The following is a 12,396-nucleotide window of genomic DNA, read 5'->3' as shown; positions in this document are numbered from 1 at the left end:
GTAAAAAGGATTATTCAACCTGTCATAAACTTGCTGTTACATTGTAACAACCACCGTGTAATTTAGGCCCATCCCTTTTAAACATTGAACGACATTCCCTTTAATCCTCTGGTTGAGTAGAGCCTGAGACTATTTGCAGCGTTGTCACTGAGGTGTTGCGTTTTTGTCGGTGGTGACATATTTTCATGAAAGGGCTTCAAGTCGGTGAAATATTTGCTCTTTCTGCATAGTGTGCGTCTTTGTTAGTCTATAGCCTTTTCTCCATTTGCTGTGCTTTGCGATGCACCGGTACATCTTCCTTCTGTCCACCGCCCTGACGTTACTATTCTCCGGACCAGCTCAAGGATACTTCCCCGAAGAACGCTGGAGCCCCGAATCACCACTTCTTGCCCCTCGGGTCCTCATTGCCCTTGTCTGCCGTAACTCTGAACATTCTCTGCCTTATTTCCTTGGAACTATCGAACGTCTGAATTATCCCAAGGACCGCGTGGCAGTTTGGTAAGTTTCTCAGTTTAAATGTGAGGTATGGTCTCTGTTCTATGATGGTATTGCTGTGGCTAGCATGTTCGATAGCTAACGTTACTGTAATTTACAATGGTAGGGTGTCATATTCCTCGTTACTGGTCAATTTGATTATTTTTAGATGACAGTCAAAAGCAACATTGTATATATGCAACATCAGAATTACAGCTATCATCACAAAGGTTCCGGAAAGATGAATCCAGTCGAGGTGGGCGCGACTTTCATTGAGTCTTGCACTGCCTGGGAAAGTATTTAGGGGGAAAACGGGGTTGTCATTTTCCTGCAACGTCACCATATTCTCAAATTAATTACGTTGAGTGCCCTGCATGGTGTATAGTGTTCAATTGAATTGGTCATGTTTGGCATTTCTGTTGAGGTAGTAGCAGCTACTACTGTCCATTGCCTACGTGGTAATAATTCACCCATTGGAAACACAGAAAGGATAGAGCCCCCTCCTTGTAACTAACTAGCTGAGACCTGTCTATCCGTCTTCTACTGTATTTCTCCTCACCTTTGCCAAGTAGAGCATACACCCCCAGTCTGCAGACTGTTCACTAGTCAGATTTATGAACGTGTCGCCCTAAGGGATAGGCAAGATACTGATCAGATAGTTAAGCTATTAAACTGAGATGATGACTACAGGAAATATAGCCACAGAAAATCTCTTGATTGTCCCCCATGATGAAAGCGGGGAGGGGACTGTGGATCTTTGTATTTTAGCAGTCTAAATGAGTGGGTGGTGGGATGGAGGTCAATTGGAGTATTTCTTGGTATTAACCTCCAGGTCAGATAAAGTACTGTGTAGCCTATTGCTAAACAGTGTATTGATGATGTTTTGAGGTAAATAAAAATAAACAATAACTTGGAACCTCTACTATGGTTAGGCTACTACTGATATAGATATATTGTTAGTGAATGAGTTGTGTACAGGCCAATGTACTTGGACTGACTAGGGCGTGGGTGATGTTGGTTTTCGCGCTATTTTTCAGATGTTGCCCTACCGGAGTTACACACTCATAGCGTCACTGCTATTAGACTCACTACATACTATGGAACGCCGTTTTGGTCTTTGCGTGTCAAAAAAAGATACACGTCAAATAACACTATTTGACAATAGCACTATTTGACGCATTAAATAAGCTTTTAATTCTCGAATGTTGTGTGTTCTGAATTTGCACTTGCAAGCCAAGCGCCACCGCTGCTATCAGTATGTCACGACTTCTTCCGAAGTCGGTTCCTCTCCTTGTTCGGGCTGTGTTCAGGCGGTTGATGTCACCAGTCTTCTAGCCATAGCCGATCCATTTTTCATTTTCCATTTGTTTTGTCTTGTTTTCCCAAACACCTGGTTTTCATTCCCTCATTGCGTGTTGTGTATTTAACCGTCTGTTCCCCCCATGTCTTTGTGCGGAATTGTTTGTTGTAGTGATTGTGCACATTGTTTTCTGGTGCGCAACGGGTTTTGTACCCATATGTTGTTATTCTGGATGCCGGTGGTTTTGTATATAAACTGCTCCGGTTATTACCCAGTTCTGCTCTCCTGCGTCTGACTTCTCTGCCACCAGTTACACACCCCTTACATAATTCCACACCAAATCTATGGAGTCAGCAGGAGCAGGTGCCCCTGGTATGGGGGTCGAGGAGCGCGTCCAGGAACACACATCTCGGCGCCGCCATGGACCGCGTCGTCCAAGCTATGGACGGGGAGAGACGGGGAGTTCCTCTGGCACCTCCACCAGCACAACAGGGGCCTCCACTACTCGCTCCCCCTGCACCCGGTTCCAGTGGGATTCACCAGGATGGCTGCTCGCTGCCAGGGTTTCCTGCTTCAGTTGGAATTATACCTGTCCACCCGGCTCCTTAGCGCCGTGAAAGGGTGTCCGTCCTCGTCTCATGTCTCTCGGGGAAAGCCCTGGAGTGGGCCAACGCCGTCTGGATGGAGGGAGATGTGGTGCTGTAGCAGTTTGAGGAGTTCACCTGTCGTTTCCGGGCAGTCTTCGACCACCTGCCCGAGGGCAGAGCGGCGGGTGAACGTCTTTTCCACCTGCGGCAGGGTACGAGGAGCGCACAGGAGTTCGCTTTGGACTTTCGGACCCTGGCTGCCGGAGCGGGATGGAATGACAGGGCCCTGATCGACCAGTATCGTTGCAGTTTGCGCGAGGACGTCCGTCTAGAGTTGGCCTGCAGGGACACCACCCTCACCTTCTACCAGCTGGTGGACCTGTCCATGCAGCTGGATAACCTGCTGGCTACCCGTGGACGTCCAGAGTGGGGTCTGTCCGTTCCATCCCCCAGCAACACTGCTTGGGAGGTGCTGCGCTCAGGGAGACCGGAGGAAGTTCTGTTCTCGTGCACCATCTGTGGCCGCAGAGGTCACGCTGCCGGTCGGTGCCGGGTTGGTTCCTCTGGTGGTTGCGGCAGCAGGCAGGGCATTCTGGCATCACCCCAGGTGAGAAGGCACGATTCTCAACCAGAGCCCTCTGTTGCACACATGTTTGTGTTTGTTACTTTTCCTGAGTTTTCCTCGCATTCCCAGCATAAAGCGCTCGTCAATTCAGGCGCGGTTGGGAATTTTATAGACAGATCATTTGCACATAGTTTACATGGTTCCTGTGGCTATGCCCTTCTCAGTTCACGCTTTAGACAGTCGGCCATTAGGGTCAGGGTTAATTAGAGAGGCCACCACTCCTCTGAGCATGGTGACGCAGGGGGGGTCACACGGAGAGAATCAGTCTCTTTCTCATTGACTCTCCTGCGTTTCCTGTGGTGCTAGGCCTACCCTGGTTAGCTTGTCATGACCCCACTATTTCACGGCAACGGAGGGCTCTCACAGGGTGGTCGCGAGAGTGCTTTGGGAGGTGTTTAGGGGTTTCCGTAGGTGCTACTGTGGAAAGTACAGCCCAGGTCTCCACCGTGCACATTCCCCCCGACTATGCCGATTTGGCTCTCGCCTTCTCCAAAAAAGAAGGCGACTTATACCATGCCATAGACGGGGGGATTGTGCGATAAATCTCCTGGTAAACGCCGCACTTCCCAGGAGTCACGTGTTTCCCCTGTCGTCACAGGCGGAGACGGCGGCTATGGAAACATATGTCTCCGAATCCCTGTGTCGGGTACATTCGGTCCTCCACTTCACCCACCTCCTCGAGTTTCTTTTTTGTGAAGAAGAAGGAGGGAGGTCTGCGCCCGTGTATTAACTACGAGACCTAAATCAGATCACGGTGAGGTACAGTTACCCGCTACCTCTTATCACCACAGTGATTGAGTCAATGCACGGGGCGCGCTTCTTCACCAAACTAGATCTCAGGAGTGCTTACAACCTGGTGCATATCCGGGAGGGAGACGAGTGGAAGACGGCGTTCAGTACGACCTCAGGGCATTATGAGTACCTCGTTATGACGTACGGGTTGATGAATGCTCCATCGGTCTTCCATGCCTTTGTAGACAAGATTTTCAGGGACCTGCACGGGCAGGGTGTAGTGGTGTATATTGATGACATTCTGATTTACTCCGCTACCTGTACGCCAAGGCTAAGAAATGCCTGTTCTTCCAACAGTCTGTCTCCTTCCTAGGGTACCGCATTTCCACCTCTGTTTACCTCTGCTCCCGTGCTGGCCCATCCGGATCCCTCTTTGGCGTTCATAGTGGAGGTGGATAGGAGCCGTGAGCTCTCAGCGCTCGGGTACGTCACCGATGCTCCGCCCTTGTGCCTTATTTTCGAGGAAGCTCAGCCCGGTGGAGCAAAACTATGACGTGGGGGACCGGGAGCTGTTGGCTGTCGTCAAGGCTTGAAGGCGTGGAGACATTGGCTTGAGGGGGATAAACACCCTTTTCTCATCTGGACTGACCGCCGCAATCTGGAGTACATCCGGGCGGCGAGGAGACTGAACCCTCGCCAGGCAAGGTGGGACATGTTTTTCACCTGTTTTGTGTTCACCCTTTCTTACAGACCAGGTTCCCAGAACGTGAAGGCAGACTCACTGTCCCGGCTGTATGACACAGAGGAGCAGCATTTTCACTTTTGGATGAATAGCGTGCCCATAGAACTGCCTCCTACTCAGTCCCAGATGCTAATATATTAATATTTCAGAGTGTTTTCTATCCAATACAAGTTTCTAAAACTGTTTGAATGATGTCTGTGAGTATAACAGAACTCATATGGCAGGCAAAAACCTGAGAAAAAATCATCCAAACAGGAAGTGAGTAATCTGAGGTTTGTAGTTTTTGAACTCAGCCCCTATCGAATTCACATATGGGTTATGTTGCACTTCCTAAGGCTTCCACTAGATGTCAACCGTCTTTAGAATATTGTTTCAGGCTTCGCCTGTGAAAGGGGGCCGGATGGGAGCTGTTTCACTAAGGGGTCTGCCAGCAGCCTCGTTCTCAGTCACGCGCATTTCACATGAGAGATATCTCTCATTCCATTGCTTTTCTACAGACAATGGAATTCTCCGGTTGGAACATTATTGAACATTTTATGATAAAAACATCCTAAAGATTGATTCTATACTTAGTTTGACAAGTTTCTTTGACCTGGTATATAACTTTTTGAACTTTTTGTCCGACTGGACCTGAATGCGCTTTTGGATTTGTTTACCAAACGCCCTAACAAAATAAGCTATTTGGACATAAATGGACATAAATGATGGACATTATCAAACAAAACAAACATTTATTGTGGAACTGCGATTCCCGAGAGTGCATTCTGGTGAAGATCATCAAAGGTAAGATAATATTTATAATGCTATTTATGACTAATGTTGACTGCGCAACATGGCAGATATTTATTTTGGCTGATTTGGGCTCTAAGCGCCGTGCTCAGATTATGCTTTTTACGTAAAGATTTTTTGAAATCTGACAGCGGTTGCATTAACCTCTTACCTCCCCTACTTTATGCAATTTCCGCCTGAAGACATACCCAAATCTAACAGCCTGTAGCTCAGGCACAGAACCAAGGATATGCATATTCTTGGTACCATTTGAAAGAAAACACTCTGAAGTTTGTGTACATGTGAATTAAATGTAGGAGAATATAACACAATAGATCAGGTTTAGATAAAACAAAACAAAAACATACGTTTTTTAAACAGCGGGCAAGTCATTGTTGTCTTCAAATCGGTTTCTTTCAGTCAATATGTCCCGCGAAATGGCCCATCGGGTTTGATTGTGTTACAAACAAACCAGTTGATTGCAGTGAAACCAAACATGACTGGAAAAGTCACGTTATGTGTGGGTTATTTACCTGGAATGTGTCATCGAAAATGGAATGAGAGCGGTTCACAATGTTTCGTGTTAGGCTATAAAAACAGATTTTATCAAACAAAAGATCATTCATGGTGTAACAATGAGCATTCGAATTGCAAACAGACGAAGATCGTCAAACGTAAACAATTTATTTTAATGCAGTTTGTGATTGTTACGCCTGTGATGGTTGAAATGTTTTTTTTTTATGGGGCTCTATGCTCAGATAATCGCATCGTATTATTTCGCAGTAAATCCTTTTTTAAATCTGACAACGCAGTTGGATTAGCAAGATTCTAGGCTTTCGATACATGTGAGACACTTGTATTTTCATGAATGTTTAATATGACTATTTATGTAGCAATCACCGTATGTTGTGGAATTTCAGCCCGCTAGCGGGTTCCGTGCACTGAAAGGTTAAGGAGAAGTGTATCTAAAGTTCCATGCATAAACACTTTAATTTTCATCAACATTTATAATGAGTATTTCTGTGAATTCAGGTGGCTCTCTGCAATATCACTGCATGTTTTGGAACTACTGAACATAACACGCCAATGTAAAATACGATTTTTGGATATACATATGAACTTTACAGAACAAAACATAAATGTATGGTGTAACATAAAGTCCTATGAGTGTCATCAAAGGTTAGTGATTAATTTTATTTCTATTTGTGTTTTTTGTGACTCCTCTGTTTGGCTGGAAAAATGGCTGGGTTTTCTGTGAGTTGGTGGTGTCCTAACATAATTGTTTGTGGAGCTTTCCCTGTAAAGCATTTTTGAAATCAGACACTGTGGCTGGATTAATGAGAATTTTACCTTTAAAATGGTGCCTAATACGTTTGAGAAATTTGATTTATGAGATTTCTGTTGATTTTGTATTTGGCGCCCTGCAATTTCATTGGCTGTTAGCGGAACCCCAGTCCTAGACAGGTTAACCAGGATGTGGGTAGGTTTCTGAGGTCTTATTGCCAGGACCGGCCGGGGGAGTGGGCGGCGTTCGTGCCCCTGGTAGAGATGGCCCAGAACTCGCTCCGCCACTCCTCACCTAACCGCTTCCCCTTCAAGTGTGTACTGTGGTATCAGCCGGTTCTGGCTCCTTGGCATCAGAGTCAGACCGGAGCTCCTGCGGTGGACGACTGGTTCTGGGGTCGCGCGGAGGAGACATGGGACGCCGCTCATGTTCACCTTCAGCACGCCGTGCTGCGCCAGAAATCCAGCGCAGACCGTCACTGCAGTGAGGCCCCGGGGTTTGCACCGGGGTACCGGGCCTGGCTCTCGACCTGAAACCTGCCCCTCTGCCTGCCCTGCCGTAAGCTGGGTCCGCGGTTTGTGGGGCCATTTAAAGGCCTGAGGAGACTGAACGAGTTACAGGTTACAGCTTCTCACCGATTTACCGTATTAACCCCTCGTTCCATGTGTCTCTCCTCAGGCCGGTGGTGGCTGGCCAACTCCAGGAGTCTGAGGTGCGGGAGGTTCCTCCGCCCCCTCTGGACATCAAGGGGCCATTGACAGAAGTTGACATACACTAAGTTGACTATGCCTTTAAACAGCTTGGAAAATTACAGAAAATTATGTCATGGCTTTAGAAGCTTCTGATAGGCTAATTGACATCATTTGAGTCAATTGGAGGTGTACCTGTGGATGTACTTCAAGGCCTACCTTCAAACTCAGTGCCTCTTTGCTTGACATCATGGGAAAAAATCAAAAAGAAAACAGCCAAGACCTCAGAAAAACAATTGTAGAGCTCCACAAGTCTGGTTCATCCTTGGGAGCAATTTCAAAACGCCTGAAGGTAACACGTTCATCTGTACAAACAATAGTGCGCAAGTATTAACACCATGGGACCACGCAGCTGTCATCCGCTCAGGAAGGAGACTCATTTTGTCTCCTAGAGATGAACGTACTTTGGTGCGAAAAGTGCAAACCAGAACAACAGCAAAGGACCTTGTGAAGATGCTGGAGGAAACGGATACAAAAGTATCTATATCCACAGTAAAACGATTCCTATATAATGACATAACCTGAAAGGCCACTCAGCAAGGAAAAAGCCACTGCTCCAAAATCGCCATAAAATAGCCAGACTATGGTTTGCAACTGCACATGGGGACAAAGATTGTACTTTTTGGAGAAATGTCCTCTTTTCTGATCAAACACAAATAGAACTGTTTTGACCATAATGTTTATATTTGGGGGGGGGGGGGGGTGAGGCTTGCAAGCCAAAGAACACCATCTCAACCGTGAAGCACGGGGGGTGGCAGCATCATGTTTTGGGAGTGCTTTGCTGCAGGAGGGACTGGTGCACTTCACAAAATAGATGGCTTCATGAGGCAGGAAAATTATGTGGATATATTGAAGCAACATCTCATGACATCAGTCAGGAAGTTAAAGCTTGGTCGCAAATGGGTCTTCCAAATGGACAATGACCCCAAGCATACTTCCAAAGTTGTGGCAAAATGGCTTAAGGGCAACAAAGTCAAGGTATTGGAGTGGCCATCACACAGCCCTGACCTCAACCCTATAGAAACATTTGTGGGAAGAACTGAAAGGCGTGTGCAAGCAAGAAGGCTGACAAACCTGACTCTGTAACACCAGCTCTGTTAGTAGGAATGGGCCAAAATTCACCCAACTTACTGTGGGAAGCTTGTGAAAGGCTACCTGAAACGTTTGACCCAAGTTATACCATTTAAAAGCAATGCTACCAAATACTAATTGAGTGTATGTAAACTTCTGACCCACTGGGAATGAGATGAAAGAAATAAAAGCTGAAATAAATCATTCTCTCTAATATTATTCCGACATTTTACATTCTTAAAGTGGTGATACTAACTGACCTAACTGACTTGCCTAGTTAAAGGTAAAAAAAAAGAAAAATACAAAGAACTGGACATTTTACTAGGATTAAATGTCAGGAATTGTGAAAAATTGAGTTTAAATGTATATGGCTAAGGTGTATGTAAAACTTCCGACTTCAACTGTATATGCCTCAGATCCAAAATGAAAGGAATAGGCCTATCTGGATCTACATAACCAATGACAGAATGACATTTTGTTGGCTACCCATGCATATGGTTTCTGGAGAGCGGATTTCGACTGTACACGACTTGGAGAGGTCTTGGTTTGTGTAATCGGGAGTTTGTTGAGTATGTAGGTAAATCTTTTGGACAGCTAGAGTGAGGAGACAGGAGTGAACAAACTTAGCAAGGACCTGCAGTGTTTTCACAGACCAGTGTGACATCAGCAATCCACTTAACACTGAGAAGATAGAACCTGCTTTGGCTGCCTGCTATTAGGACTGGAGAATTATAAGCCGTGCTGTCAGTGGCACTGTTGTGCCTAGAGGTTTAGGCCAGACCAGCACTCTGACTCTGTTGCCTGTTTGGAAACAACCCCTAGGCACTATTCTGCATGATTTGGATAGGTTAATATGGGAAGTAGCTCCTCCCTTGGGCCCCATCTAGAAGCAGCCCTTAGCTCCTAACCCCTAGGCACTGATCTGGAAGAATTTGACAGGAAGGCCTGCAGATTAAACATGACGATAGTTAGCTCCTCATTGCCCTATGCTTACAGAGTAGCCTACCTAGCCAATCCTCTCAGATCTACATGCCCAAAGGAGGTAGGAGATAGGGGTTTTCTCTTGACGGGGCCTAGGACTCAGGAGGAGTGATAGGTGTTGTAACTGGAGAATGACTGATATTGTCACACTCTGATCTGGTTCACCTGTCCTTGTGATTGTCTCCAACTACTCCAGGTTTCACTTATTTTCTCTGGTGTATTTATCCCTGTCTCTCTGAGCCAGTTCGTCTTGTATGTTTTCAAGTCAACCAGCGTTTTTTCCGTACTCCTTTTCTATTCTCTTTTTGCGAGTCCTCCCGGTTTTGACCCTTCCAAGTTTTCTGGACTCCATTCCCGCCTGCCTGACCATTCTGCCTGCCCTGACCTCGAGCCTGTCTGCCCTTCGGGACCTCCTAGACTCTGAACTGGTTTTGACCTTTTGCCTTTACACGACCATTCTTTTGCCTACCCCTTTTTGGATTTAATAAACTTCAAAGACTCTTACGATCTGCCTCCTGTGTATGCATCTGGGTCTCGCCTTGTGCCCTTATAGATATGGATTTTTTTTACGGGGTCAAGGAGGCCGATAGCCGATTATTTTAGGCTGATATTCAATATCATTACATTTGAACATTTTGATGACAATTTTCCGAAGACGGTAGTGTATATTCATTAATACATACATTTTAAAATCACACAATACATTTGACATTATTTTTACCAATCTAACTACATAATATTATTTTTCTTGAATGGTAAGTCTCTTGATAAACTTGGGAAATTAAGATGGCATAGACATACTCACAATGCAGGTGAATGCATATTCAATATGAGTGTCTGCATGCAGTGAGTTATTGAGCTTGTTTTGGCTTATCAGTGGAGTGTAGCTATGGTGCTACAGGTAACAAAATCTATTTGTCTTCCTTTTGGGACTTATATTAGCCTACCACTGATCCAAAATGGGCAGTATTTCTGTTGCATGTATTTGAAATACATATTTTAAGTACTTTGGAATTGGAATTGCACTGGGCTGAACTACACTCAAATGTATTTTCAAAATTTAAAATAGTTTTCTATGAAAAATGTTTATAGTGGTTCACCCTGCTTTTTTATTTATTTACATATGTCAGTACTTAAGTATTCAGACCCTTTGCTAAGACAAGGAACTTCACTGGACTTTATGCAAACTGGAAACCATATATCCTGAGGCTGCATTTATTGTAGAGGGGCATTTTAACAAAGCAAATTTGAGGAAAAGGCTTCCTAAATTCAATCAGCATATCGACTGTAGCACTTGCGCTGGAAAAACACTCGACCATTGCTACTCCAACTTTCGGGATGCATACTAGGCCCTCCCCCGCCCTCCTTTCGGCAAATCTGACCACAACTCTATTTTGCTCCTCCCTTCCTATAGGCAGAAACTCAAACAGGAAGTACCCGTGCTAAGGACTATTCAACGCTGGTCTGACCAATCGGAATCCACGCTTCAAGATTGTTTTGATCACGCAGACTGGGATATGTTCCGGGTAGCTTCGGAGAATAATATTGACGTGTACACCGAGACGGTTACTAATTTTATCAAGAAGTGTATAGGGGATGTTGTACCCACTGTGAATATTAAAACCTACACTAACCAGAAACCGTGGATAGATGGCAGCATTCGCCCTAAACTGAAGCGCGGACCACCGCATTTAACCATGGCAAGGTGACTGGGAATATGGCAGAATACAAACAGAGTGGCCATTCCCCCCATAAGGCAATCAAACCATCAGTACAGAGAAAGTGGAGTCGCAATTCAACGGCTCAGACACAAGACGTATGTGGCAGGTTCTACAGACAATCACGGACTACAAAGGGAAAACCAGCTACGTCGCAGACACCGACGCCTTGCTCCCAGCTACTAAGGACTGTGGGCTCTCCTTCTCCGTGGCCGACATAAGACATTTAAGACGTGTTAACACTCGCAAGGCTCCCGGCCCAGACGGCATCCCTAGCCACATCCTCAGAGCATGTGCAAACCAGCTGGCTGGTGTGTTTACAGACATATTCAATCTCTCCCTTTCCCAGTCTGCTGTCCCCACATGCTTCAAGATGGCCACCATTGTCCCTGTACCCAAGAATGTAAAGGTAACGGAACTAAATTACTATCGCCTGGTAGCACTCACTTCTGTCATCACTGAGAGACTAGTCAAGGATCATATCACCTCCATCTTACCTGTCACCCTAGACCCACTCCAATTTGCTTTACTGCCCCAATAGGTCCATAGACGATGCAATCGGTATCACACTGCACACTGCCCTATCCCATCTGGACAAGAGGAACACCTATGTAAGAATGCTGTTAATTGACTATAGCTCAGCATTCAACACCATAGTACCCTCCAAGCTCGAGGCCCTGGGTCTGAACCCTACCCTGTGCAATTGGGTCCTGGACTTCCTGACGGGCCGCCCCCAGGTAGTGAAGGTAGGAAACAACACCTCCACTTTGCGGATCCTCAACACTGGAGCCCCACAGGGGTGCATGCTCAGCCCCCTTCCTGTACTCCCTGTTCACCCATGACTGCGTGGCCATGCACGCCTCCAACACAATCATCAAGTTTGCAGATGACACAACAGTAGTAGGCTTTATTACCATTAACGATGAGGGCCCTGGTAGTGTGGTGTCAGGACAATAACCTCACTCAACGTCAACAAAACAAAGGAGATGATCGTGAACTTCAGGAAACGGCAGCGGGAGCACCCTCCCAATCCACATCGACAGGACAGCAGTGGAGAAAGTGGAAAGTTAAGTTCCTCGGCGTACACATCACAGACAAACTGAAATGGTCCACTCACACAGAGAGCGTGGTGAAGGCACAACAGCGCCTCTTCAATGTCAGGAGGCTTAAGAATTTTGGCTTGTCACCAAAAGCACTCACAAACTTCTACAGATGCACAATCGAGAGCATCCTGTCGGGCTGTATCACCGCCTGGTACGGCAACTGCTCCGCCCACAACCGTAAGGCTCTCCAGAGGGTAGTGAGGTCTGCACAACGCATGTAAATATAAATGCATCACTGGGGGCAAACTACCTGCCCTCCAG

General features: G+C 46.1%; 1 protein-coding gene across 1 annotated transcript in view; it reads left to right on the top strand.

Moving 5' to 3' along the window:
• The first annotated feature begins 99 nt into the window (after window positions 1–99).
• Window positions 100–12,396, top strand: part of LOC124015217 (procollagen galactosyltransferase 1-like) — a 31,440-nt gene continuing 19,143 nt past the window's right edge. The window contains exon 1 of the mRNA XM_046330263.1: window positions 100–498. Within this exon, the coding sequence (XP_046186219.1) occupies window positions 281–498 (218 nt within the window). The 5' untranslated portion in view covers window positions 100–280. The remainder of the gene's footprint in view (window positions 499–12,396) is intronic.

This window comes from Oncorhynchus gorbuscha, linkage group LG26, assembly GCF_021184085.1.
Source record: "Oncorhynchus gorbuscha isolate QuinsamMale2020 ecotype Even-year linkage group LG26, OgorEven_v1.0, whole genome shotgun sequence".
Taxonomy (NCBI): domain Eukaryota; kingdom Metazoa; phylum Chordata; class Actinopteri; order Salmoniformes; family Salmonidae; genus Oncorhynchus; species Oncorhynchus gorbuscha.
The sequence above is the reverse complement of the archived record's forward strand: the minus strand, read 5'-3'. Positions and strand labels throughout refer to the sequence as shown.